This window comes from Mycteria americana, chromosome 16 (genome assembly GCF_035582795.1).
Source record: "Mycteria americana isolate JAX WOST 10 ecotype Jacksonville Zoo and Gardens chromosome 16, USCA_MyAme_1.0, whole genome shotgun sequence".
Lineage (NCBI taxonomy): Eukaryota > Metazoa > Chordata > Aves > Ciconiiformes > Ciconiidae > Mycteria > Mycteria americana.
The window spans coordinates 11,736,705-11,757,974 of NC_134380.1; the positions used below are offsets into that span (position 1 = coordinate 11,736,705).

The following is a 21,270-nucleotide window of genomic DNA, read 5'->3' on the forward strand; positions in this document are numbered from 1 at the left end:
TCTTGGGCACCCGGCAGAGCAGGGGAAGCTGCAAAGCCCTTGACCGGTGTAAGCACTACTTAGCAACAACCAAGCCATCAGCGTGTTATCAACATTATTCTCATACTAAATCCCAAACACAGCACTATACCAGCTACTAGAAAGAAAATTAACTCTATCCCAGCCAAAAGCAGGAGAAGCCTGCAGCCCTTTTGCAGGATGTATTAAGAGGAAAATGGGCAGAGTAAGAGAGATTAGCCTGAATCAGGAAATTACCTTCAAAATTGAATTACTGAAATACAGAGCTTATTGAAAGGCAGGCAAATAGGTTCTGATATTTGCACAGTTTGGTGACATTTCTGTATGTTTCTGCACTGTGGGATCCAGAGATTAGTCTGCTGGAGTCCTTATTGCAAAGCTTTCTGCTTCGCCTTCTTCCAGCGTTTTGTTCTTGTGCTGTTCAGAGCTTCGCCACCAAACTGTCTCCTGCTGGCGGCCAGTCTTGAGGCAGGCATGAAGGACTGACCTTGTGAATTTACCTTGCGGTAAAGCTGAAGATCTTTGTCTCCATTGTCTTTGTGCCTCAGCAGAGCTGACCTACGTCAGCCGCCGCGACTTGAAAACGCAGCTCGCTCTTGCAGCGGAGACAGGCCCTGAGACGCAAATAACCCTGGCGTGATCCGAGCAGACGTTGCACAACCCCTGCCACACGGTTCATTCGGTGCACCTCCGTCGCTCCTTGCAAAAGCCCTGCTATTTTGGTTTGGGGCCTCTCCTGCGCTGGGTTTATTACAGGTTGCAGGATTGAGTCAGAGGAGCGAGCTGAGCCCTGCGACAAAGAAACCCCGGGGCAGCGCCGGCACAGCTGGGTGCTGGGGCACGGCCACCGACGGGGCAGGACAGCAAATTACATTTTCAGCATTGTAATGTGGGTGCTAACGGTACTGGAAACTAGCTTGGGATCGGCCGGTACGGCATTACTGGGTGAGCTGTGCCCAGGTCATGGCATGCCATGCTCTCCTTATCTTCAGGAGCCTTGGGAATTAAAATGGAAGATGAATGCAGCATCATCTGCTCAGGCTTTGTGCCAGCAGTTCAGGGTTTCCTACTGTACAGGTTTCCAGATGGAGATGCAGGGGTTTTCTGTCTCCGTATTTTCATTGCTCAGACTGACTTTGAGAAAAGAAAGAATCCGCCTCTGGGCTGCGGCTCTGAGGTCATCTCCTCTTTGCCAAAGCAAATTTGGTTGCACGTGGGGCGATCTGTTGGCTGGTTAAGTCTCTGGGAGGTGTCTTTAGGAGCAGGTTCCCCCTGCTCAGTGCAACGTGTCTCAGCCATCACTCAGGGCCAGAAAGGAGAGGCAGAGGGAAAGAGCAAGGAGAAGTGACTCAAGCTCTCCATTTAGCCTGCTGGCATTTCCAGGCTTGGTATGAAATGAGATTTACTTATTTCTTTATTTTTGGAGAAGAGCACCAAGAGGAGGAATGGACGACTAGGACTTCAGAGGAAATTAGGGCTGTCCCGTGGTATCTCTGCGCCTGGCGCAGCGTTTCAGGCGTATCCTGATTCTGGTACGCGTTGGCAAAATCCATCACAGTCATAGAAGGGCTTTTGCCTTTCATGCTTCCTGTCCCAAAATGTGGTTCCTGGGGGCGGGGGGAAAGCTTCAATTCTTGAGGTATAAAGGTGTGAGTTGCAGCGTGGACATAGGGCACAGCGATGGTGCTGGCAGCAGTGATGGTGTGCTCAGACCTGGATGTGCCAGCGGCCACCAAATGAGCCGGCATCTCTGCGGTACCAAAAGGAGAGGAAGAAAGCCTGGAGCTGGGAGACATCTCAGGCCCATGGCCGCGGCAGGCTCGGCTCCCTTCTCCTGAGCCGCCCTGAGATGAGTTGTTAAGGAAACAGATTTCAAGTTTGCCGTTTCCAAGGAGTTATTGCAAACAACCGCGAGGGAAGACACAGATAAAGGACGTGCAGGAAACGTCCCCGTCCTGCGCAGAGGACGTACTATGTTCCTCTTTGGAGCGTCTCCATTTGGCTCCGACTGACCCAGTTGCTCATGGCAGTGATGGAGGAGCAGCCAGTGGTGCTTGGCCACTCTTACTTATTGACAGGGCTAAGGAGAGAGCAGCTGAATTATATTTCAAGGAGGCAAATAAAGCACGATATCCACTTTATCTCTTCCCTTGGCCTTTGGTTGAAACTTCGACAAGTTTTAAGAATCTCTTGCACATTAAATACTTTTTCTGTGGCTTAATGAGGGGTTGGAAAACAGATTTTCAGGCCCACTTCCACATCATTGGTGCTTACGTGAATATCTAGCTCTTGGTTTTCTCCAGAAGCTAGGGCTTGGCTAAAGCTCTGCATTTACAAACTGGGTGGTGGGCACAGCTCAGCCACTCACCCACCCTGGCCCTGGCACCCTGCTTTGAGCATCGCACAATGTGGTTTTATGCAGCTTTACCAAAGGGTTACCAGGACGCACAACCCAACCATGGAGGCAGAAGTGGTGAGAGAACTTCCCTTGCGCCTCCCCAGCCACCAAACCACTGTCACCAACACCAGCCTCCCTATCACCTGCAGATCTGTCCCAAAAACATTTACATCGAAAAAGCATGGTCTGATTCCGTAATTTGACTGCCTGTATGGCAAAATTCAAAGGCTTTCACACAGACAAAGCCCGAGGGAGGAAGGCAGCGGTGATACAGGAGGTACTGTGGTCATGGCTGTGGAGATGCTACAGCAACCCATGGGAGGGCAAGTGGGGCTCCCTCTGGGAAGTGGTCGCCTGGGCAGATACATTTGTACTATTAAAACCACCAGAAGTGGCTAGTTCATGAATTTACACCCATTTGTGTTTGTTCTCTTTGACTGAGGCCTTGATTTCCGTTTCAGCTGGAACAGAGCCAGCTTGTAAAAACAAGTCCAGGTACAGCTCTGGCAGCATGGCTTCTCCCTCAGACCCACTCATTTAAAATATACTTTTTTATCTACGTGTATTTTAATTTTTAAGCGCAATGATTTGGCAGGGAATCTCAGGCGTCTTTGCTCAGTGACTGTAGTTTAGTCTAGAGGTGGTGAGTGTTTGACTGTGGGGATGCCAGGAATGCACCCGGCCTTCCTGCTCCTCTTACGCTTGGCTGGGGCATCCCCACTTGTGGGATTCCTTGGTGGAGAGACCTAGGCAGAATTAAAGGCTTTTCACCTTGAGAACTGGTGAGCAGTGACGAGCTGTTGCTGGGGCAGATGACTGAGGACCAAAGGAGGTGTGCAAGTCCATCACCAGCCCTTCAACTCTCGTGTGCCAAGGTGGGTTTGTAGCAGCTCTAACCATTACGTGTGCCTTAATCTTTAATAATTTGCAAGCATAAATAATGAACCTGTGAGATGATCTTTAATACTTGTTAAAAAAATGTGTTTTTTTCCCCTCTTTGGTCATCCTGTGTGAGACTGATGTTAAACAAGAGGTTGCTACATCTTCTACAACAGCAGTTGCTCCAGGTGACCCTGCTCTGCCCTGGGTGCCATGAGCAGCTTTAAGATATCTTAGTGTTCATGTGCCTGGGTCCAGGCATGTTAATGGGTGAAGGTTCGGGTATTTCCACCCAAGGTCTCAGAGGTTTGGGTATTTCCACCTGGCCTGCAAGGCTTGAACATCTCTTTGGCAGCATCAAATCTACCATTGTTTGCTGAAATACAGGCTGGAACTGGGCTACGGGTAAGAGATGCCCTTTGCAGTTGAAGACCAAGTCTTTGCATGAAGAGCTGTTTCCTGCTGGGCATTTCCAGGGCACCTGGGACAAAAAAAAGTTAATCTTAATTTCTTGATTTTGCAAGAACCATCTCAGTTTGGGGTTTTGCACCTAAGCCATGGCCACGGGTCCTTCTCTACCGCAAAGCGGGTGCAGTGGCACTTTGGCGTCAGGCGAGATGTTGGTTGGGCAGCCTTGTGGTACAGGGCTCAGTCTTGCAGAGCCCACGAGATGCCAGTTTACTCTTGGTCCATGGAACCACACCAAGCATTTCCATTTTGCCCTCATTTTAGGGGTGGGGGTTTTGCTTACACAGTTGAGCGCAGCTGATAGGGGAAAAGCAGATCATTTGGCTTTCAAAACCTTTCAAGAAATCAGACAAAAAATCCTTAGGAAAGACAGGAATAGTAAATGAGCCACTTCTATCTCTTAAAAAAGTGGGAGAAAGGCATTTTCCACCTGTGAAATTTTACCAGCAAATTATATGCTAAAGGGTGTTATTTGAAAGAAAGTATTGCTACATGGCTCTTGAACACAGCTTTAATAATAAATTGTGGTGAAGACAGAACTGGTTAATATCCTTTGAAGGAAATAGGAGCTTTTTGTGGCAAGGAACCATTTACTTTGGATTATATCATAAAAAGTTTTTGACTGCAGTGAAAAGTCTGGAGACTGGGGAATGGGATTTTCCTTCAGAAGTAAAAGTTTATTTTCTGTTACAGCGTATGCGGGTAGTGAATTCCTCTGTCTTCCCTTTCTTTATTATGCTCTGTTATGGTTCCTACCCTTTTGCTGTGAAACTTTGAAGTTTCCTTTTTCAATATTGATATTTAACGCTGCCCTAATTGAAAGGGGCTAGCAACATTAATCTCTCTGCACGCTCTGTCAGTGCTGGTGGGAAGAGGTTAACAAGCCCACTGGAAGTTGTATTTTTCTCCCCTCCCTCAGGAATTGGGTTTAAGACCTTCACAGGGAAGTATTTAATGTGTTTTCATTAAGGCAGGTTTTCTTTTTCCTATTACAGTTTTGCTTTCAGCCCTCGCTTCGTTCTCAGCATTGACTTTCTGGGGCTGGTCTAGCCAAAGCCCCTGCAGAAGGCACGCAGGGTGGGGAGGTGGGCGCAGAAGGTTGCAGGGACGTTGCAGCTCACTGCTTGCATTACTGCTGTCCTGATGGGTGCACTTGCCGAGAAAGCAGAGAGGTTTTTTAAAGACGACAACTTCTCTAGCACCAGTCAGTTCAGTATTTACTGTGGGTAATTGCTTTGCTAAAAGAAAGTAGATTTAAGCTTGTGCTTAACGTTACAGATACCCTGGCTGTTTTGCTGAATCAAAACTCGGTTCTGGAGATGTCTCTCAGCATCGCTCCAAACCAGTCTGTTTTTTTCCCCTCAATTTTCTTAAAACTTGGCTTTTGACTCAAGTGCTTGTGGAAGTCTCCGTGTGGAAAATTGCAGGGAGAGCTCTCAAATGAGCTTTAGCTTGAAGGCTCAGAGACCAGAAAGCCACCAGCAGTTGTTTACGGAGAAAACTCATGACTTTTTGGATGCTGGGGAGCAGATCCCATCTGTTGATCAGCAAGGACTGTGAACCCTTCTGCAGAAGGAGCCATGTTTAGACTTTATGCTTTTATGATGGCTAATTGGGGCTTTCCTTATTGCAAATCCCAAGGCGTTGCAGTGAACGCCCCACACTGATCACAGAATCACAGAATCGTATAGGTTGGAAAAGACCTTTAAGATCATCGAGTCCAACCACAAACCTAACACTGCCAAGCCCACCACTACACCATGTCCCTAAGCACCTCATCCAAACGGCTTTTAAATACCTCCAGGGATGGCGACTCCACCACTTCCCTGGGCAGCCTGTTCCAATGCTTGATAACCCTTTCAGTGAAGTAAAATTTCCTCATATCCAGTCTAAACCTCCCCTGGCACAACTGGAGGCCATTTCCTCTCGTCCTATCACTTGTTACCTGGAGAAGAGACCGACCCCACCTCTCTACCCCCTCCTTTCAGGCAGTTGTAGAGAGCGATGAGGTCTCCCCTCAGCCTCCTTCTCTCCAGGCTGAACAACCCCAGGTCCCTCAGCCGCTCCCCATCAGCCTTGTGCTCCAGACCCTTCCCCAGCTCCGTTGCCCTTCTCTGGACACGCTCCAGCCCCTCAATGTCTCTCTTGGAGTGAGGGGCCCACCACTGAACACAGCATTCGAGGTGCGGCCTCAGCAGTGCCGAGTGCAGGGGCACCATCACTGCCCTGCTCCTGCTGGCCACGCTGTTTCTGATACAAGCCAGGATGCCATTGGCTTTCTTGGATGCTCAGGCCCTGGCTGGTTTGTGCCTCAGGACTGAGCCTCGTGGTGTTATTTTGGTGTCTGAGACACCCGGGGCTTCTGCACAGCTTGAACGTGGATGTCTGGTGTCTGCCATGGGCTGCTTTTGTGCTTCAGCCTGCCTCTGAGTTGGGGACTTCTTTATTTAGTCACCTGTTTTTATCAGATTTGCAATCTCCAAAAGCTCAATTTCTCTGTCAGATTGGGCTGAAATTGGCCAGTGGATTTAAACTTGCCACAAGGGACACAGGCTGTCAAACACACACACGCGGTGATTTTCTTCAGGAAACAAAGCTAAAAATAATAATGATTCATAAAAACACTGTGGAAAATACTGGTTTTCTGGTGGATGGAACAGGTAACATCCAATTTTGTATGTTATTAAGCTGCCTCCACATTTTGAGCTCCTGTACAGATGACTTCCTCTGCAAACTGCAATTTAATACAGCGTCATCTTTCAAGGCCGATGTCTGCTATGGTAAACTGGGGGATTTTATTTTGACAGCGAGATACTTGCTTGGCTGTTGTTATTGAAGAGAACTGATCTCGGGACTTGCAATTATTTTTTTTTCCCTAAAAAAAAAAGCCCTCTAAGTGTCAGTGTTTGCCTTTGGGGAGAAACTCCTTCAAGCATGTGTGACCTGGAGCCTTGTTTTTCGGAGCAGCTGCGGAGCCTGAGCTGAGCTCCCCCCACCTGCAGCTGGGAGCCGGGGAGCTGGGGCGTGGGGCAAGGGGGGACCCCAGCTCCCGCACCCCGCCGCAGCCTGCCGAGGTGGCAGCCACGGCTCTGCGGAGCGGTGCTGACCGCAGCTCCGTCCTTCTGGTTTTAAGGCAGTGTCATGTTCAGGATTGCTAACGCGTCCTGCAAGACACTTGCAGACGCTGGCCCCAGAAGGCTTGGAGAGACAAGCATTTTGCATGTTGTAACAAAAGGAGCTCAGAAACTTTGCCTGATCCAGTTGAGAGGCATGAAATTGCCTGATCGCAACCCGAGACTTTCATTAAATAACCATGCGGTGAGCCACGGTGCGGCGGTAACCGCTTTCCCCCTCCGCACCGTGAGCTAATCCCGCAGGGGCTGTTGGTGCTGCAGGTGTGAGTCCCGGCCGTGGCAATTCCCGTTTGCAATCCCTTCTCCTGGTGCCGTCGTGAAATCCGCGTTTTATTCTTGCTACTGTTGTTGCTTTCTTCTTTCTTGAAAAGAAAACCCCAAAGAACGTTAAACTGTGTCTGTGTCTTGGCAACTCGAATACGCGAACAGATTGTGCTTCAAAAAAATGGCAAAGTTTCAAAATATTGTATTCTGTGAAGAAGAGACAAGGAAAATAAACTCCCCAAAGTGCAGATTTTATTTCACCAGAAGGCGGAAGGCTTTTAATATTTATTTGGGTTTGGCATTTTGCTACCTAGTTCTTCTGCTGACACCACTTGTGAACCACGGTGAGATTAAATGCTGTACAACCTGTTCTGGTTCACGTTCAAATTAGATTAATTTCCAGTAGGTTCGTTTTCACCCTCCCAGGGCTGCCTGAGAGCAGGTTCCTGAGGTTCAGGTACAGCACATGGGATCGTGCAAGCAAATGCACGAAGGAAAAAAAGAAAAAAGGAAAGAACAGAGCAAATTTGTGCTTGTTTCTGTCTTGATTTTGGTTGTTGTGTGAATGCCACTGCAGCAGTGTGGATGGATGGTCGATGTGTAGAAGTATGCCAAGAGATGGCTGGTGAGTTCAGCTCTAGAGCTAAAGAAGGCAGCTCCTGCCTCCGTGGGCAAGTCGGCGAATTTCTGTGTCTCGATTCCCACGTGCAAAATAAGGATGAAGATACTGCTTTTCATGTGCCCGTGACTGTCTTGTTTGCTTGAACTGCAAGAGGATGCAGGCAGGTTTTTGGAGGCGGAGATGTCACTGGGATGGCAGACTTAGAAATTGCCAGTGAAACAGGGTTTTTGTTTGCCTGCACTGCAAGACCTGTATTTTTGAGATTCCTTTTTTAGCTAAAACATGACAACAGCAAGAACACCGTTACCCATTTAGCGTCCTGTTGGATCCGATGTGCGCTTGGCGCAGCTTGGGCAAGAAATGCTATCTAGAGCATCTCGCACAGCAGGGCTTGCTTCTCAGTTGTGCCTTCTAGAGAACTTTGTAGTACAGTTAAGAGAACTAGAAGGAAAAGGGTCAAAGAACAGCTCTGCTAACTGTAGAAATTCCTCCACTTGTTTTTACGATGATTTTTACTTCCTTACAGACCAGCTTTTACCTCTTGGGAAAACTGAGAGCTATTCTTCATGCTTCTGAGTGACCTTGCATCTTTTCTTTTGCCTTTTCTGTGCTAGACTGGAAGCTCCTTGGAGCAGAGAATTGGCTTCCCCCCTTTTGTAAATTCGCAGCTCTGTAGATTTCTAATAACAATAGCGAGTGTGCACAGTGGTTTTCAATAAATGCTTTTCCCATGAGGTGTCAGCTGGGTTGTCGTAGCCTGTCCCATCCTGGAATGACTCTTTGCCAAAAGGAGCGAGTACGATCCTGTCTTTTGGAGCAGACGAGGGGAAAAAAAATAAAATAAAATAAAAAAAAAGATTGGCAGTCTGAACTGACTAATTGCTTCAAAAAGGTCATTTTCAGTTCTGGGTGCCTGCACTTTGCTCCAGCACCCCTCTGGCACTGGGATGCGCAGACATCTGTTGACGTGAGTTTGTGTCAAGAGGGAAACCAAACTCAAACACGTGCAGGTAAAGTTTGAAAGAGAGTGTTGGGAATAGAGAATAAAACTCATGCTTAAAAGAAAGACAGTAATTGATAGAAATTGTTAGGTTAAAAATGTTTAATGCCTAAATTAGATGCTTGTGCCGTTTTGGGGGACCAGGGATTTTATTACACAGCCAAACAGCCAGATGTTTACCTTGGGGTTTTGGTGACATGACTTACATTTTCAGGTTATTTTATCCATGAATTCAAAACCCCGTGCTGAAATGTGGCTGTATATGTTTAGTCATAAAAAGGTTCTTGTATTTCTCTAGTCTGCCTGGCTCTTGTGTCTGCCGGCTTGGAGCCCCTTTACAAGAGAGCCTGCATTTGAACTACTTCAGAGCTTGAGCTTCATCCAGCTCAGAAAAGCTTGGCTGGTCAGTGTGAGCAGAAACAAATGGCTTTGAAGCCTGCAAACTTAATTCTGCTTTATTTTTGCTGGGTTTGCACAACTTCAATGACCAAGAGGTGAAACATCCATTTAAACAGAATCAGAATCTGGTTCTGGACTTTCAGATTCAATTTTAAAAAGATTTTTAATCCTGCCAGAGTTCGCAGTTAAGTATCTGGAATGGTTTAAAATCTAAGCAACTTTTTAAGGGATCCTACGTGGGTAGGGCTGATGAAGGAGAAATACCTTTCGCTTTGCATTTTCACATGGCCTGCCTTTGCCAGAGCTCTTGCCTGTTTTCTGTACCAAGTTGGCAGCCAGACCTTGCAGGTCTAAATGAAGCGTTACTGAACAAAGGCACTTTATGTTTTGAACTCTGTGCCCTGAGTCTACACCACCAGCCTGGCAGGGCATTTATGTTAAATAAGGTCAACGAATATAGACAAGCTGTGTTTTGCAAATTAAAACAAAACAAAACAACAACAAAAAAGCGCCTTTCTTTAATTCTGCCTCTTTCTTGTTTCACAGGCAAGAAGAGAAACCCTGGGCTGAAAATTCCTAAAGAAGCATTTGAGCAACCACAGACAAGCTCCACGTAAGTCTGCAAACACTAAAGCAGAATAAAAAGAAAACCACGAACCCCAGCTGCCTTCCAGCCTTTGCTAGTGCCTGTGCTGCCACGGCCAGGGGCCAGCGGCCGGTCACGGCCAGCACCCGGGGCTCGTGCTTGCAGCTCTGGGATAACGGGGACCCTTCACGAGGAACGGGGGCAAAACGCCTCGGTTAATTCTGGCACCATTAGGGAGGATAATAACTTAACGGCCCTTGTATTTCTCGTGTAGCCCCAGGTACAACCAGGGGGTCTCAGCCTGTCACCCTTTATCCATCGCTGCCTGCGGTACACGTCTCGTGCTGCTTAATGATGTGCCCAGGAAAAGGAAAAAACAGAATGGGCACCCGATTTTAACCATGTGGCACTTCTGCCACCCAGTTTGAGTAACATGCGTTTGGTCAAGGCATACAAATGTATCCCCTTCCCTCCGTACTCAGCCTCGCAAAAGAAAACTCTGTGTTTTTAAGGCAATTTGTGCAACTCCAGCCTGCTTGGCTTTCTTCGCTTCCTTGAGAATTGACTTTTATTATCCTGTTAACCCCTGCTGTATGACTTAGGTAATAATTTACAGTGGTTTTAGACCTTTATGCCTGTTTAATCCATTTTTCATACTGGCTGGTAGAGATTTGGTGCTTGCCACCTGGCTTGCACTTTTGCAATGAATCTCTCTGGGTTCCCACACGGGGAAGTTGGATGTGAGAAACGCCAACTCCAGCAGCTTCCTTCCTGACCCCTTTTTGGGGTGACTTTGTGGATCTTGGCTGTATCTGTTGATCCTGCAAAGCTGGAGGCTGGTTAGGCTGCTCAGGGCTGCTGGCCTGAAGGTGTGAGGGGATGGCCTGGGGGACCATGGGGGTTGTGTGTACTCATTGAGGGAAAATTGATCTGTAAGGAACATTTCACATCTTTTCCCTTTTCTCTCCTGCAGGCCACCCAGAGATCTAGACTCCAAAGCCTGCATCTCTATTGGCGAGGAGGTAAGACGAGGAGTTGTGGTGAGAAGACCTCTGGGGACAGGTGACCATCCTGGGCTGGCTGCTGTGGTGCTGGCTGCTTGTCCAGGCGGGCTGCTCGTGGGCTTGCTTAACTTCAGCCCCCCCAAAAAGGGCAGATTAATAAACAGCAGCTATTAAAAAAATGTAGCTCGTTTTGCTTGAAATGGAAGGCAGTTGGTGGATGAATAAAAGCTAAGAAGAGCCAGCCTGGGAGCTTGTGCGAGCCCTGACAGCCACCTCCAGCCACAGAGAGCCGACTAGCCTCTGGTGTTTCTCCAACAAGGGCTCTCTGTGTGGGACCGATGGCCCCATGACCAGCTGGAGTGTGACCTACTGGTTGTCACCGCTCTGATGAACGTGCCCCCAAACGCTCACCTTTCGCATCCCGTGACACCTGGGTCCCCTTCAAGTTTTCCACCTTGGAAATTCCTTCCTTGCCTCAATAAAGTGCAGCTAATCCCCTGGAAATAATGATTATAAAACAAGGGGATTGCTAACAGCAGATTTTATTCTCCTTTGCAGTTCCTTTGCTGACTTAAAGCCTTCATCCAAAGTATTTCCCTTCGTTAATATTGAAGGCCATCTCATGAGGAGTCTAACTCAGGGTAGATCTTCCTGTCCTGGAAGCAAATCCTTCTGACAGCATGGAAACCAGTCCACCTGATGTTCTAAAAAAATAGCCGGGAAAAAACAAAACGGAGGACAGCTATTTTGATAGGAGAAAATGTCACAGCAGCATTCATAAAAGCACTTTAAAGCTGAGCAATAAATTTATTAGGTGCAAAAGATAGGCCTCGGTGTCAGCGAGTTAATTTATGAAGTGAAATGCTAATCCAATAGTGTTTTATAATGTCTATCTTTGGATGCTTTTCTTTCATTTTGGATTTTGTGTTTTCCCTGGCATGGAGCAGGGGCTGGAAGGTGGAAAGAGTGTGAGATGCCTCTGGAGCAAAATGGTGCAGCACCGAGGCAGAGAAAATGCCTGCTGCTAGAGCAAGCGCCCACTCCAAGAAAATCATTTCTCCCCTGCAGTCCCAGGGACGAGGAAAAGCTCAAGCGCTCCAAAAAGGCTCCATGCATGGAGGCAGAGAGCCCATGTTGGACGGTGCAAAGAGAAACGCGCTTGTAAAACCCAGAGCTCAGTCTTTTTTACAGACGCAGATATGTGGCTATCTCGGAGGGACTGACATGCCGTGGCTCGCTTTTCCCATAGATCTGTTGCTTACTTGTCCAGCCAAGTTCCTTTAGGATGTGCTCCTTCTTCCACCAGCCATTCTACCCTTGCCCCTGATCCCTAGGGAAAGCCACTTTCCCTCCTCTCCCGTTAACCTTTGCTGCTAAATTTAAGAGTGGCCTTGAGAGAGTGCTTTTTTGTGCTTTTTTGGAGAGGGTCCTGTTGAACAGTAGGAGCAGTGTCTGGCAGTCAGAGATGCTTAAATCTCTGCCGTAACACAAAAATATTAGTCAGGGCTCCTTTTGCAGGCGATGTAGCTGTGAGTGAATGACCGGGAGCCCGAGCGCACAGTAACGCAGTGTATGGGCCCTGCACGCCGTGGCATCCCCAGCCAGCACATTTCAGGCTGCAGGTTTTTTTCTGCTGTGCCGGCAAAAAGCGGTGTGGGATTATGCGCTGTGAATCAGTTCATTATAACCCGCTTCTTTCTGTAGGATGATTGACTGATGTGGTTGTGCGTTCAGCAAACAGAATGGCTGGTTTTTAGTAGCAAAGGCATATTTTAAACTTCCAAAAATAATAATAAGCAAAAAATAGAGCTACTGCACAATATCGTGGCAGAAAGGAGAAGGGCAGGTTAGAATGCAGGGCTCCAAACAAAGTCATCCTTTGTGTAAGGCCAGGAGAAAGAGATCTCGAATGCGAGACAAAATAAATCCTCCGAGGTTTAAAAATGGGGCACACTCAGCTGGTATTTGGCCCATCTACAGGTCTGGAGAAATAACCTTTTACAGGCCTTAAAAAAACCCTAGAGATATTCCCATATTGTTTGTGGGAGGAGAAGGATGGAAGAAAAAAAAAATAAATAAAAGACTGAAGGTGATTCCTAGGAGAGAAGCTGCCGTGGCATTTTCCATCCCAGCCCTTAGAGGATGGAGAAGCTGGAAGTGCCGGCAGCTAAAGGTGGCTGGGAGGGGCACTGAGGTGTGGGTGGTGGGGACAGCGTCCCACCGAAGGAGCGGTCCTTCCTGCGCCCGCCCTGCTCAGGGTGCTCGTCGACGCAGGCTCCCTGCTCGCGTCGTTACGAGGCACGTCCTCTTCAGAACTCTGCTCATTACTGCACAGTAGTTAATCCTCCCGACAGCCCCTGAGGACCGTGATTTTGTTTCTAGCCTCATGAACGCAGATAGGGAGGGGGATGCACAAAAGTGAATTTATGTGCCAAGCAGGGCTAGATTTTAGGGGCATTTCGCTCCTTGCATAGCACGTACTCGCAGCGGCCACCTTCGCGCTGATGGTTTTTTTCCCCCGCAGAACTTTGAGGTGAAAGCTGATGACCTGGAGCCCATCTCCGAGCTGGGACGAGGTGCGTACGGGGTGGTGGAGAAGATGCGGCACATGCCTAGCGGGCAGATCATGGCAGTGAAGGTAGAGTGAGCCTCCCGAGGTGCTTTCCGTCTGTATCGTTGTGTGTGCACACCCTCTGCGCTCTCGTTTGTGCACGTTTCTCATCTTGCTTGTTCTGACACATGCCTTTACTGAGATTTACTTCTTTCCTTATGAAATCCTCTTTCTACACAGGGGCAAAGAGTGCCGTGGTAGATTTGGGCCATTTAATCAAGGAAAGGGGTGTGTTTTAAAAGTATGATGCTCAACGTGTTTCCAGCATTGTAGTGCATGCAAACATATCGTTCACCTTTGTCTACAATATTCCTGGTTTGGTAGGACTTTACAAGCCATTTGCCAACATTTTTTAAATATGTGTATTTTTTTCTAATGTAGATATACCTTCAGATTCAGGGCTCTGCACATTAATTGTAATTGTAAAGAAGAGTGTACTGTAAATTTAATTGCATAAGATAATTTTCTTCAGCTGGGACTTTTTTAGTCTCTTTGGAACAGGAAATTTTTGTTGGGGTTTTCACATTTTGTCTGCTACCATGGGATCTTGATTCATGACAGGCTTCTAGATACTATTATGAGAAGTTTTCGTAACAGCAGTTTAGACTCATAAGCTTGCAGCTTAGGGAAGTAGTCATGGGAAAATTTGTATTTTGGGAAGGACCAATTTTTGCTTGGCTGAATTTTAGCTCAAGTTTCTTTTCAGAATAAGACAAAAGAAAAAAACGATGCAGAGCTGGAAGCTATGAGCAAACTGAAGGAAAATTCTTAGCTCCTCAGTTGTGGGTAGACTTTGTTGTGGATGCTGGGATGTGTCTTAGGGCCTCCCTGCTCTGCATTTGGTCTTCTGGTTTACTTTGGTGTTCACCAAACTGCAAAAGACCTCTCTGAGTACGATGGAAGATCTGAAGAGGGTATGGCGGGAACATTCAGCCTATTACTTGCATCTGCGATACTGAAAAGTTTAATTCTATCACATTACTGACCTCGAGTGGCTTTGGCCAAGGAGCCTGGAGTATGTGTGTGACCTGTGTTGGACTGTGTCATGCCCCTTTGTGGTGCTTCCCAGCTGAGGGTCTCCAGGTATTTCACATAAATGACGTCTCTCCCCGGGAGACTGGGAAATGTCCATTTTCCAAAGCCATGGGGAGAACATGGGCTCTGGCTGCAGGGCTGGAGCCCTCTCTCGTGACCAAAGTCTGCTGATGTAAATAGATGTCCACTGCAGCTCCAAAAGTCACAGGTTTCCACCAGCCTGGAATTTGATTTCCTGCTCCTTTCTCCTCTCCCAAGCCACAGTGACTTTTGGCTGTTGCAAAAAGAGGGGCATTTGCAGGGAAGAGCAAAATCACCTGCAGTTTGGGCTGAGGTGAGAAGACCCCTTCAGCCACCATTGCCCTCTCTTGCACCAGGGTGCTCCTACCATGGGTGCTGTGCTTGTGATGTGCCTATGACAGAGATGATACAATAAAAGGGTAACACAAAGAGATGCGATGAAAGGGTAACGGTGTGATGTCAAGCCACTGTGGCCAGCACGGGTATGGCTGTGGCGAGTCCCCTGCAGCAGCAGCAGCGTGGTATGGAGGTGCTGACAGCCAACGCTAAAATGCTTTGTCTTCCAGCGGATCCGAGCCACCGTGAACAGTCAGGAGCAGAAGAGGTTATTGATGGATCTGGATATCTCCATGAGGACGGTAGATTGCCCCTTCACTGTCACCTTTTACGGGGCACTTTTCCGAGAGGTATGGCATCCTGGAGATCAGCTGCGCTGCCCCTGGGAGACTGGGGCAGCCTCTCCCAGGCTCTGAATTCCCATGCCTAGAACTCCCTCTAAGTGCCAGGGGTTTAATCTCCATCTAGACATGGAGACTTGGTACAATATGGATTTGCTCAATCCCAGCCTAAGGATCTGTCACATACAGTTACTTCTTGGCGAGCGAGGAGAGATGCGGTCCCACGCAAGGAGGAGCCAAGGGCAGCCAAGCCCCAGTGCCAGGAATGTGTGAGGGCCCTGTGCCGAGACGTTGGGGCTTGGTGGTGGGTTTGAGTGATGGCGACAACCGACTCACAGCCTGATTTGTTAGTGTTAATATTGTCCTGACTTGCAATGAGAAAGCCACATGGAGGAAAAATGTGGAAAGCTCTGAAGAGCAAGATTTATTGAAGAGTTTTAAGCATAGCTCTGCAGAGCTGAACTTTTCCTGGCTGAGCATTTGCAGTGACCTGAGCATGTAGGGAACCTCAGTCCCGATAACTTTCAGGACTCCTAAATCACTAGGACTCTGCTTTGGGAAAAGACAGCAGAAAATACAGCCTAAATGGTAGTGGACAGCACTTCATTCCAGCTGGGGAGGAGGGAAAGAGAAAGCCCAGCAGTTTTGTTGGATGACTTTTAAAAGACAGAAAGAGGCAAACAGGCCAGCAAAAGGCAAGTGCCAAAGACCTTTGCACGTGAAAGGGAAGGAAAGGAAAGGAAAGGATGCTTCATTCCAGTGGGCAGATATTTGCTTGCTTTATCCTCCAGGGAGACGTGTGGATTTGCATGGAGCTGATGGATACCTCACTGGACAAGTTCTACAAACACGTCATTGACAAAGGCCTGACGATTCCTGAGGACATCTTAGGAAAAATAGCCGTCTCTGTGAGTATTAGCAGGGCGAGGAGGGAAGGGAAAGGGTGTTTCTCTTCTAAACCAAGTCCTACATGACCCAGTCTCCCTGCTGTATTTGCACTGGGAAAAGCATGGTCCACAGGCCAGCCTACGTGAACATTCCTAGCTGGCTTCCAGTATCTCATCTGAGATGATGTTATTGATAAGGCATAAATACCCCAAATGTGCCTGTACACGTAATTGAGAGGCAGCACAGCGTTAGATGTGGGGAGGGCTCTGCAGCTCCTTTCCCTTCTCATTAGGGTCCTGGTGCCCCTGGGAGATCCCACCGTCACCTTGGGCTGCTGTGAGGGTGCAGGACTCATGGGACATGTAGTTCTCTCCAAGGAGGTCTGGTGAGGATGGGGCAGGTGAAGCCAGATAGCATTTCCTCCTCATCATGGTGCTGCCAGCTGTGATTCACTCTAGATTTGTTGTTTCAGATCGTAAAAGCACTAGAACATCTACACAGTAAGCTCTCCGTGATCCACAGAGGTAAGTGCCAGGCACACAGCCATGACCATGCTGGTGTCTGTCTGCCCTGCGCCGTGCGCTCTCAGCCTCCCAAGGGCTGGCCTTGCAGCCAGGCACAGGGATCCCAAAATACCCGAGATAAAATGGGCCTTTGACAGCAAAAATATTCCCCAGCATCTCATGGCTAGCAAAGCCTAGTCAGAGGAAATGTCTGCTGGTTTGCTTTTTAAAAAAGGCACGCTGGTCCCAGCGTTTCCCCGAGGTGGAGGAGAAGCGAGCTCCAGCCTGATTGTGCTGGCAGAGAAGGGGCTGTTTCCCCCTGGGTTGCATTTCCCTAGTGCATGGTCTAAATCCATGGTCTGCTTCAACACCTCTGCAAACTTAAAACAGACTTTTCCTTCTGACCTTGGTGGGCTTTGGATCAGGCTTTGCGAAGGCTTCTCCCCTAGCTCGACGGCTCCGTGTTGGTGTGCAGTGAGAGGCATCTCCATGCCAGCGGGATGCCTCGTGCAGTGATCTAACCGTCCTCAGCCCCTTCAGAGCTTCCCTGAGCACTGGTGGGGCAGAATAGTTTGATAGCTAAAGTAGCCTCAAGTGAAGTCATAAATGCCCTCCTTAAACTCTTCTGACATTTTCCCCTCTAGAGCATCTCAAAGATGCCGTGAACACACTTAGAAAGAAACACATTTGCAGTGTTGCTGCTTGACACCTTGATTTTTAAAGGGTCATTTTCAATTTGTCATGAGGAGGAAAAAGCCCTCTCTGGAGTGTGTGGCTGCCGGGGAAAGGAGCATCGGGAGCGCACAGAGTTCAGCTCCAGCAGGCAGTCACATTTTGTACATTCTGCATGTGGCTGGGGGTTGAGTTTCTGCCTTCTGTATCATTTACAGTAGGTGGAAAATGCTGCTAGGCTTCCAGATTTCTGTTTACTTGTTTGATTTCCACTGAAAATTGTCTTATTTCAGCATAGTAACAGATGGGTGAGGATCTCAGATACCTGAAGCTTTTGATTGCAAAATGCTGATTAGAGAGCAGATGTTAATGAACTGTAAACCACCCAATTCTAATAAGCAGGACTCAAAAGCAACTTCTGGCTTCCTTCGGATGGTGTTTCAGCTCTTCTGTTTAATAGTTTATCACATGTAGACAGAGGGCCTTCTTGCAGAAGAGACCTCTTATTTCTGGGTGGCAACAGGGAAAGGAGTGCTCCCTTTTGAGGATCAGTGCTGGGACAAGAGAAAACAGGGTAGCCTGCGCTACCTGCGCTGTGTTGAGATTCCATCTGGGATTAGCCTCACAGGGAGCGATCGCCTGCTGTGCAGGAAAGCACCTCTCATGGATTTCACTTACTAGCTTCTTTCTGTGCCTTAATTTCCCTTTCTGATGGTGATTATAACTGCCTTCATGAGCGTGATGCAAGTGTGAATGCACCAAGGATTATAAGGCCGTGATGGGAAGCAGATAAACCTGGCAGTAATAAATAGATGAGACACTGGCCTGATTTCCATAAGGTGTGGAGCACCCACACGCCTGCTGCTGTTCACATTACCTTCAAGCTTGGTATCCTTAATATTAGAGGCCATTTCTGAAATCTTGATCCTTGTCTTAGTTTACTGCTCCCTCCTTTCCCTCCAACCCCTGCTTCTCTTCACCTTTTCCTGCCCACCCCTCATCCTTTCCCCATGGGATTTTCCCTTTGCTGGCATGAGACCAGATCCAGCTGGGGACTTGCCAGAGCTCCGGCCGTTTGCAGACATCCTCTGGAGATGCCTCCAGCCCTGCTGAGCCGTTCCCCTGTGAGCGCTCTAATGTCCGTGGCCATCCCCTGCGCGGTGGGATACGATGGCTACATGCAGGGTTACCTCCCACCCCTCCAAATCAGTGCAGGGTTACCTCCCACCCCCCCAAATCAGTGCAGGGTTACCTCCCACCCCCCCAAATCAGAGAGGGGAGTCTGCGAGTGAAGGGACGCTTGCAGGACATATGACAGGCCCATGAGGCAGTCACCTGAACTTGCAGTATCTGCAGCCAGCCGGGTTTCTGGCATGCACAAAGCGCAGGGGTTTGCACGGGCACCTTTGGTGCCCTCTGCTGATAGGAAGCTCTTTGGCTTTTTTTGGCTTGGCACAGCCACCCATGCTGTGACAGTGACTGTGGTATGTGTTCCTTCTTGCAGATGTAAAGCCCTCTAACGTGTTGATCAATACGCAGGGGCAGGTGAAAATGTGCGATTTTGGAATTAGCGGTTACCTCGTTGACTCGGTTGCTAAAACGATGGATGCAGGATGCAAACCCTACATGGCTGTAAGTTGAGCTGCGGAGAAGCTGTGTGTGAAAGCTGCTGCGGGACAGCCAGAGGAACATGAGCCTGGGCATCGGGTCATCCTAAAGGGGGAAGGATCAGCCTCCGGCATGTGTCCTGGGGACTTGTTTTGGAAGATGTATCCCTGAAGTTACTTGTAAAGGGGCAGAAAGGGGAGACAGATCTCATGGGTCGGATCAGATCTCCTGGGCACAGCTTCCTGCTGCCTTATCACCTCCCTGTGACCTTGAGGAAGGCTCTGTAGTTACTCTGTGTTGCATTTTTGCCGTTTGCCCTGTGGGGACAATAGTACTTTCCACCTGGGAGAAAAAACAGTCCCCAGGGATTGGGTCCCTCAGACTCCTCCCGGGAGCTGCTGTTCAGGATTCACTCTCTGTGGAGCACTTGCACAGGGTGAAAATGGTCCTGGAGAATTGAGGCTTGTCATCCCCTACGTGCCAGTTGTGCCGGGTCAGCTCCACCACCCCAGTCCCTGGTGCTGGTATCATCTGCTTCTGGTCACCCCTTTCACTGTCTGCCCTTACTGGCAAGGATGTGGGACCAGATCTGGCCCCATGACAACCAAGGGAGCAAGCTGGTGGCATGGGCTAAGTGGTCCTGGCCTGCCAGCATGAAAGACCCGTCTGAGGTCGGTGAGCCCTGGGTGCAGGCATCGCACTGGGGCCATCCCTGTTCCTCAACCGCCTTTGCCTCTGTTCACAGCCTGAAAGAATTAACCCGGAGCTGAACCAGAAGGGATACAGCGTCAAATCTGATATCTGGAGCCTGGGGATCACAATGGTAGGGTGACCTGGGGGCTCGCAGCGATGCCAGGAGGGTTGAGTGTTGCTCGTGGATTCCTCTTCCTCCCCATAGCCCCTCCTGACACTGGTGGCAGCGGTTCCCTGGGAAGGTGGCGGGGTGGGAATGGGAATACAGCTCTGGGGTACCAGGCATGCCGCAGGGTTGAGGGGAAGGAGGATGGAGCTGCTTTGTCAACTCCTTGCTGTCTGGGGACGCGTTGGTGGGGTGCCTTCCTGGTGGGGACGACCCCGCTGCGGTGGCCGTGGGCTGCCGGGAGATGGCAGCATGGGCTAAGGCGAGGGCGTCCGGCGCCGCACGTCTGTCGCCTTGGAGCAGGTTGGATTTCAAGCACAAAAAAATACTCCCAGCACTTAGCAATAAGCAAAGTCCCCCTCAAAAGAGGAGGGATGGGTAGCGTCTCCCACGCAGCGTTTAGGGGGAATCCATCTGCTTGCAGAGTCATTTTTATAGTGCAGTTACCCTTTGCAACATGGGGTTGTTTTTTAACTTCTAACCTTTCCCAAGAGACATCTAACACAAGGGTAACAGAGGATTGAATATGGAGACTGCTGGGTCTCCTCAGGCCTTTCCCTTTTGCTGGGGGAGGTTAAGCAAGACGTGGTGGCCAGGTGGGGTGAAGAAATGCCATGTATTTGTGCAGGGCCTAAAAAATCACACTCCTGGGTGGGCACACAGGAATTCGAAATCCGTGGGGCGGGAGGGCGAGCCGCGGGGCATCCAGTCCCGATGCCTGAGGTGCGGGCTCTGTCTCCCCAGATCGAGCTGGCCATCCTGCGCTTTCCCTACGATTCCTGGGGGACGCCCTTCCAGCAGCTCAAGCAGGTGGTGGAGGAGCCGTCGCCGCAGCTCCCGGCAGAGAAGTTCTCAGCGGAGTTCGTCGATTTTACCTCGCAATGGTAAAATACCCCCTCGGCCCCGCTCGCCCTGGTCCCGCTCTCCCCCGCCCTGCACACCTCCGCCATGCTATGGGGAGGCCGAGGAGGGCAGGCGCCCGCGGCCTCCTGTGTCCCAGTCCCACAGGCGTCTCTCTGGGGTACAACCCAAATTTTTGCACAAAACATCCCCCCGGGGGAAGGGATGGGCCTTCATGCCCTCACTGAGCCGTGAGGGCCGGGCTGGGGCCCAGTGCTGTGCATGCAACCCGCAGCCTTTGCCAGAGCACTGGTGATGGTGGTTGGGGGGGTCTTTCTTCCCCATCTGAGGTGGCGAGGAACAGGCTTGGTCGCTTTGGGGAGACACGCAGGAGGAAGGGATTTAGGAGACTTTCTCGATGCCATTGCCCCCACATCAACAGCACAGGGCGTCCGTGGCCGGGCTGGCAGCACGGGCAGGTGTAGGCAGCAGGTCCGCCAGGCCCCTCACATCCCCGGGGCGGGGAAGGGGAGCAGGGTGCAGAATGGCTGCGTCCTCCTGCCTCCCGCTCCCGGGGTGACACGGCTCCGAGGGCAGGGGCGGTGCAGGGTTTGCCCCGTGGTGGCCCCCGTTGGCGGCCGTCCCGCGACCGGGGCCCTCCAGCTGCTGCGCTGCTTTCTGTGGGACTCGGAGCTGGAAGCAGCGGGAGAGTTTGGCTGTGGTGTAGGAAAAGGGTTGGAGCAGATGCGTGCTGTCTGGAGGTTGCGAGAGCTGCATAAAAGCA

General features: G+C 49.6%; 1 protein-coding gene across 2 annotated transcripts in view; it reads left to right on the forward strand.

Moving 5' to 3' along the window:
• MAP2K6 (mitogen-activated protein kinase kinase 6) overlaps window positions 1–21,270 on the forward strand; it is a 61,627-nt gene that overhangs the window by 17,292 nt on the left and 23,065 nt on the right. For both annotated transcript variants that reach the window (XM_075518600.1, XM_075518599.1), the window contains exons 2-10: window positions 9,729–9,795; window positions 10,742–10,790; window positions 13,297–13,410; window positions 15,006–15,125; window positions 15,908–16,024; window positions 16,477–16,528; window positions 18,684–18,811; window positions 19,533–19,610; window positions 20,391–20,530. In XM_075518600.1, the coding sequence (XP_075374715.1) occupies window positions 9,729–9,795; window positions 10,742–10,790; window positions 13,297–13,410; window positions 15,006–15,125; window positions 15,908–16,024; window positions 16,477–16,528; window positions 18,684–18,811; window positions 19,533–19,610; window positions 20,391–20,530 (865 nt within the window). The remainder of the gene's footprint in view (window positions 1–9,728; window positions 9,796–10,741; window positions 10,791–13,296; window positions 13,411–15,005; window positions 15,126–15,907; window positions 16,025–16,476; window positions 16,529–18,683; window positions 18,812–19,532; window positions 19,611–20,390; window positions 20,531–21,270) is intronic.